Source organism: Lathamus discolor, chromosome 5 (genome assembly GCF_037157495.1).
Source record: "Lathamus discolor isolate bLatDis1 chromosome 5, bLatDis1.hap1, whole genome shotgun sequence".
In the NCBI taxonomy this organism is placed as follows: Eukaryota; Metazoa; Chordata; class Aves; order Psittaciformes; family Psittacidae; genus Lathamus; species Lathamus discolor.
In genome coordinates this window covers 101,692,690-101,699,457 of record NC_088888.1, presented here as the reverse complement: position 1 = coordinate 101,699,457, position 6,768 = coordinate 101,692,690, and the positions used below count along the sequence as shown (strand labels likewise).

Genomic DNA, 6,768 nt, shown 5'->3' with positions numbered 1-6,768 from the left:
AGCATCACCTGCACTTATCCATCAGGTGGGTGGAGAATTTTTCCATCCAGCAAAGCCGAGAGGTCTGTGGTTTGAGGCACTCTGCCTAGCGTTCTGCTAGCGGTGACGAACGGTTATTTCTCCAAGGATCAGCGCTAGATGAGAACGCATCACACACTGCATTACACCGGCAGTTCCTGTAATCATCACAAGGATGCTGCTCGATGATGGCACGTTTGTAACGGCGCCTGAGATGCGCATTCCTATAAACTCTTCTGTCTAGACTGGTGAATTTTGAGAAAACGCATCACTCGTGACCACCCCCGTGCATCCCGACCCTCGGGACCTGCTCTCAAATGAACGATGATGCCTGCGGCTCCGCTGCTTTGAACCGCATCGCCTTCGCGATTGCTTCTCCGCGTTCACTCGCCCATAGCAGAGATTCATCCCGAGCGCTCGCCCCCTCCTCCACTCCCCCCGGGCTCCGTCCCCCCCCCCCCCCCCCTCACCGCGCAACCGCCCTCATGGCCAAACCCTTCGCATCGAGACTCCCGTGAGCACAGCCGTGTCCGCGCCCCTGTACCCCTCCTTCAGCCGCCGCCCGCTGCGACCAGCGCAGCTCCGACACCAACTTTCCTTGCGCGGCGGAGCGGAGCACAGCATCCATCCCCCTCCCCAGCCCGGGGAGGGGCGGCCCGGGGTCGGCCATGCTGGGCCCGGCGGTGCGGCTGGCGCTGGGCGCGGGGGAGCTGGGGCTGCCGGCGCGGCTGCCGGCCCTGCTCTGGCCCGCGGTACTGCTGGGGGCGGTGGCAGTCGCGCTCATCGTCCTGCGGGGGCTGCGACGGGGCCGGGCCGCGACGGGGCCCCGCCGCCTCCGCCGGGACAACGGGGGGGCGCGGGGGCAGGAGGATGAAGACGAGGATGGCCCCCGCCGGGCGGCCGGCACGCTGCCGGCGCGGCAGCCGGAGGAACAAAGGCGTACGGCTCAGGTAAGGGCGGCGGGGGAAGCCGTCGACCCGGAGGTGTCCCCGGGACGAGCATCCTTCCCTCTCTCCTCCCCAGCATCTTCTCCTCCTGCCTGCTCTGCCCTCAGCAGCACCGCCGGGCAGCCAGGGGTGCGCCCCCTGCTCCCAGGGGCTACAGCCATCCTGATATCCCGTCCCATCCGCACGCTCGGCCAGCTGGTCCTGCCTAGGGATGCAGAGTCCCAAACCTCTTCTGGCGGTTTACGGGTTAGGGGGCTCAGCTTTCATCTCTGAGCCCTGTGGTGGCATCAGGGTTATAGTGTAAGGCAGCAGCTTGCTGAAGCACCTGGCCTGGCATTGCTGGAACTGGCTTTTCTTCCACCACTTTGTCTAGCACAGTAACTCCGTATGGGCTTGATCCTCTCTGCAGAGAATTAAGAAAACTCTGGTTAATGTCCATCACGTTAAGGAGGATGAGGGTATACTATCTTCGCTGTGGTGTTAATACAATGTGTTAATAATGTGTATTTACTCTAAATCAAAGCTTTGTTACTATTGCATTAATGTAATCTAGTAACTGTGTGCCGATGACCATGGCCACCTTGTTGAATCGATGTTGTGAGTTTGATATGATGCACGCCAATGGCATTTCCATACAACATTGTCATGACTGTGTCACTTTGACTTTCTGTAAGCTGTCTGTAGTGCAAATCTCAGCGTACAAAACAATTTCACCAAGGTATTGCAATATGGAAACAGAACACAGTGAATGTAAGTATGTGTTTAACATTAATATATCAAACATTTCTGAACAATGTTATCTGTTACTAGTATCTCCCAGGTCTTCACTTCTGAGAAAGACATACAAAATGGATTTCTAGGTGGGCTATAAAATAAGTGGGTTTGTTCTTCATGAACACATATGTATCAGGCTTTCCATCCTGACACTAGCTTTCAAGGATTTATTATTTTGTCATGGAAGTTTTAACTTTTAGTTGAATTATAGTTATATTTTAATAAGGTATTCCGTTTTGTCTTTCATCAGTAAGAGCAGAATCTTGGCCTGACAGCATAGGTATCACTGAATTAGTAAAAAACAATTAAATCAAACAGCAATCCAAACAGAACTGCCCATGCCAAGGGATGAAGAGGGATTTCAGTAACAATCCTATTATATCTTTATAATCATCAATACTAGAGGACTTGACTTGGCTGCATGAGTTAAAAGTCTTGCAGAGCCACCAGTCATTGGAGGCAGTGCAGGACAGAACGGGGTGGACACCCCTGCTTCTGTCGAGACAGGCCTGGTGCTGTACGGGTGGCGGGGTTATTATTTCAAGCTGAAGACATTGATTTGAACAGATACTTGTTCTGGTCAGAGGTGCTGTGACTCACAGGCCTGAATAACAGAAAATAAAGAAAAGGAGGAAGAGAAAAACTGAAGGGATAAATTTGTTTACAGTCATCCACAGCTTCTGTCATTAATGTTGCTTTTTGTGGCACTGAGTGATTCCTATTCTTTAGGGGCTGCATTTACACAGAGTAGCATCATCCTCTATATGAGACCCACTGATTATTCTGTAAGTGCAGAGGAGGCAAAATAATGGTCCTAAGGAGGTAGCGAATGAGAAGATGATGATCAAGAAAAATAACTTAAAAGATCCTAAAAAAAAGATAACCTGGGGAAAATATATTACATGATGAAATGGAAACATCAGGCTTGTCTTCCCATGGCAGTACCCTGCCCTTTCTCTTTTCTATTTGTCTCTTTTGTTTTCTTTTCCCTACCCCCCTTCTCCACTGCTCCTTGTCATTTCCCATCATGTTATCTCTGTCTTTGGAACATCATATCCTTGAGGCAAAAACTTTATCTCCTTACATAAGTGTAAAATGATGCATGCTACTTTGGCACTTAGCTGATGCAAGGATGCCAGAACAGCAGAACACCTTTAATATGCCAAAGTTTGCATATGAAAGTCTCTACCAAGGCAGCATCAGGGATATTACTAGTAACAAAGTCCTACATCCATAGACACAGCCAATGCTATAAGCTGGGCTGCGCAGGTATTACAGGAGCCCCTCTTTGCTGTCTCCTGAGGTATGAAGCCAAGAGACGAATTGCCTCCAGTGCTCAGGTGTGTTGATACATCCCAGCAGCCAAACATCTGCATATCCTGGAGTGATGGATAAGTCAAGATCTTAATTAAAAGAAACTAGGCAGTTAATTATTTTTTCAGTTTGGCAATGCATGTTTGCCGGTGATTCCCAGCTGCTGCCCCATGGGTGGGCTGTGAGACTCCCAGGAATCTGCTCTTACAGGGCTGCAGTTTCTCTAATGTAGGAGTGATCTCCTTTCTTCTGCCTGCCCCTATTCCCCTTAGCTATGTGCAGCCAGTGCCTGCTCAGGGTGCATTCACTGGAGGGTGCAGCTGACCTCAGCTCTCCGGGCTGCTTGCAAGGCTGAAGGTCTGGGCCACAGCCCAGCCCTGCCAGCTACCTCCATCCAATCCTGCCCAGGTCCAAGTCACTAAATGCAGCAGTGCACAGCTATGTCAGTCTCTCCCAGTGCCAGTGCTGCCAGCAGGCAGCTTTCAGGTTTTTAATCTGACTACATGTTAATGCACATCTGTGTATAGCAGACTAACAGGATGATTACTCGTCTCAGAGCAGGCTGTAAGACCCAGTCAGAATTGCTTTCACAGCCCATGTCAAAGAAGTCTGTTGAACAAACTTTGTTTTAATGGATGCATACAACAAGACAAGCACATTTTGAATGTAATCTTATGTGTATCACACATAACAAGTTACATTCTGCCTGTTGTCACACACACACAAAATCTCTAGAAATGATGCTGGAGGGTGTTTAGTCTTTTTCAGGATAACCTTTTCCCTAATAAAGTATCTTCTAGGAAACTGCTAACAAGATTTGCTAGAAGCCAACAGATGTGAGCAAGACTGCTGTTGAGTTTTGGGATTTATGTTTATTCAAAGTTTTTGGGTTGCTCTGGAATTTGGTCAGTTCCAAACAAGCTTTTTGCACAAGTGCTGGAGTATCACCTTCCTTAGGCAACTTATAAAAATATGTATTATCTGCTGTATCCAAAAATAAAGGTTTCTGCTTTTCAGAAGTGCCTTTATAAACTGGAGATAACTTTCTGACACTTGCAGAGATTGCTTAACAGGACCAGAACTATGCAAACATATGCAGACAGACCTTTCCTCCTTCCCTTTCATGTTACACAGTATTCTTCATGCCAGTGCAACACAATTGCACAATTACTTTCATATAGTTCTCTTGGATGAGAATTGATTTTGTAAGTATCCTGAAAGGTGTTGGAGTTGGGTAATTGCCTCATCTAAAATGGAGGCTTGATCTCTTGTTGTAATGCTGCTGTAATTAATTAGAATACCAAAATCCCAGGAAACTGATTCCTTCATCGCTCCTTGCAAGAGTGGTTTTAATCCACTCAGCCTGTGAATTCTCTTCTGCCTTTCCCCAGATGTCTCATGAGATGATAAGAGGAGCTGAGCTGAGGCAGGTACCCATCAGCTCCCTGTATTTATGGCTGTTGTACATGGCCCCTTGTGTATCCTGGGCAGGCTGGCCAGCAGGAGGATGCGTAACGTAGGTAGCAGCATCTTACGGCTGCTTCTCTAATTTTCTCTTGGAATTATCTTTGGCTATGAATGGCTACAACTGCAGTTCTGGCTCCTGCTTCTTGCCACCAGCCTGTATTTGTTACCTGTTAGTGATCAGGGACTTCCTACAGGCAATTTCATCCCTGGGAATATGTGCAGAGGAACAGGTTTTCTGTGCTGAAGGTGCAGATCCTTTTCTGCAAAGTTCTTTGAGCATGCATTTGATGGGAGCAGCTCCTCTTTCTTTCCCCCAGCAGGGGCCTTAAACAAAGGGAAAAATTTCACGTATTTCCAGTGCGTATTTCCCATATAACTGTCTATTCATTGTGTATGTTTCCCATGTCATTTTCTATTTGAACAGACTCTTCTTTCCTACTGGGAATACATTTGTCTGAACTGATTTTGCCAGGGAACTTTGTATTAATGTATGTATAATATATATATGAAATATATAATGTACATATACTAGTTATTAATAAGATTATTAATATTTACAATATTGACCACAAACCAAGATCCTGATCTCTTTTCCCTTTGGAGGTACACATGTGTAGCATTGTAAGCAAGCGTGGCCTAAAGATGTTCCTTTATGTTCTTCTGCCATGCGTGAAGAGCCTCTCAGTTTCCTTTGCTAACAAACCCAGTATGTTTTTGTGGGTTCCCGTTGTCACCTTAGCAGAAATTGCCATTGTGTTATCCTTTCTTCAGCTATTAGGACTGAATGAGTAATTTTTATAGAATCACGGAATGGTTTGGGTTGGAAGGAACCTTAAAGCTCATCCAATTCCAACCCTCCTGCCATGGGCAGGGACACCTTCCACTAGACCAGGTTGCTCAAAGCCCCTTCCAACCTGGCATGGGGCAGCCACAGTTTCTCTTGGCAACCTGTGCCAGTGCCTCACCACCCTCACAGGGAATATTTTTTTCCTCATATCTAACCTAAATCTGCCCTCTTTCAGCTTAAAACCATTTCCTCTTTTCCTGTCACTGCATGCCCTTGTAAAAAGTCCTCTCCAACTTTCTTTGCAGCTATGCCTTCCTGTGTCTCTGGTGGACTCTTGCTCTGCTTAAACCCCATCCTCTCTCCTCTGACGAATACAGGCTTGTCCTTTTCCATTCACCTGGATTGCATTGGTTTAGGAAATAAATCTCCCAGGCTGATAAGTGCATCATCAGCACAGGACCATGTGGCAAAGCCAGACTGGCCAGGATGTCTGCTTTCATTTATGAAAACCTGATTCAGAATTAATGCAATTCAGTGCTGCTTTATTTCCCAACACTTTTGTCATGCAGATTGCTCATTGTCGGCTGATGGAGCAATACAAGCTGTTGGCTGGCCACAGCAGTGCTCTGGTTTGCTTACCCTGTGGCTGAGCCTTTGTGTCTGTGTGCAGGGGAGAAAGCCCAACTTCAGTGAGCAAACACCAGACTGCAAGTGCTATTGCAAATATCCAAGTCATCCCTAGTGCAGGGTGCAAAGACCAGTTCTTCCAGAGGATGCTGAGAGAGGGGAAGACTTCCTGCTCAGTTTTCAGCTTGTTGAAGGTCTACTGAGAAAGCTGAAGAGTGCAGTGTTATCTTGTTCAGTAGCAACATAGCATATTTCAGGGAGGTTATTTAGTACCCTGCTTAAAGGTTCCTTTCTTCTTGTTCTTTTCTTTCTCCTCCCCCCTTTTTGTTTTTTAAGTTAGTGCATGTTGGTGTTGCTTTTCCTGTACCAGTGTAGCCTTTTGTCATAAGCCCACCATTAATCTTGTGGTGTAACATAAAGGGAAAAAAACTAAAATAGTTTTTGCACTGGAAATGAGCACTAGGAAACAATTTAATTGAAGTATTTCTTAAATCTGGAAATGGTTTTGTGTTCACAGACCCCCTGCCAGAATGGGGTAGTTTTGCTTCCTTTCATTTCCAGTGTCCAAGCCACTTAATTCGAGTTTTCTGAAAGTGGTAGCTGAAAATAATTTTCTGAATCTTTATTCATGCTCTTGAACAAATTCCCTGATTTCCAATGTGTGAAGCATATAATAGCTCCCCTTGGGTTTCATACACTGAGTTTATTTTGTCCTAGTATCCCTCTGCTGGGGAAAGCTTTGCATGCCTTCTCAAGGAAGGCAATTTTAAGCACATTCCCCTTGTGGGACAAGGGGCAGTTAGTGAACCTGAAGCTGATGTTCACAGTATTTTT

General features: G+C 46.7%; 1 protein-coding gene across 1 annotated transcript in view; it reads left to right on the top strand.

The window, feature by feature from the left end:
- Positions 1–561: 561 nt before the first annotated feature.
- The window catches only part of LOC136015583 (protein LYRIC-like), a 29,595-nt gene continuing 23,388 nt past the window's right edge, over positions 562–6,768 (top strand). Inside the window, exon 1 of the mRNA XM_065681698.1 lies at positions 562–968. Within this exon, the coding sequence (XP_065537770.1) occupies positions 687–968 (282 nt within the window). The 5' untranslated portion in view covers positions 562–686. The remainder of the gene's footprint in view (positions 969–6,768) is intronic.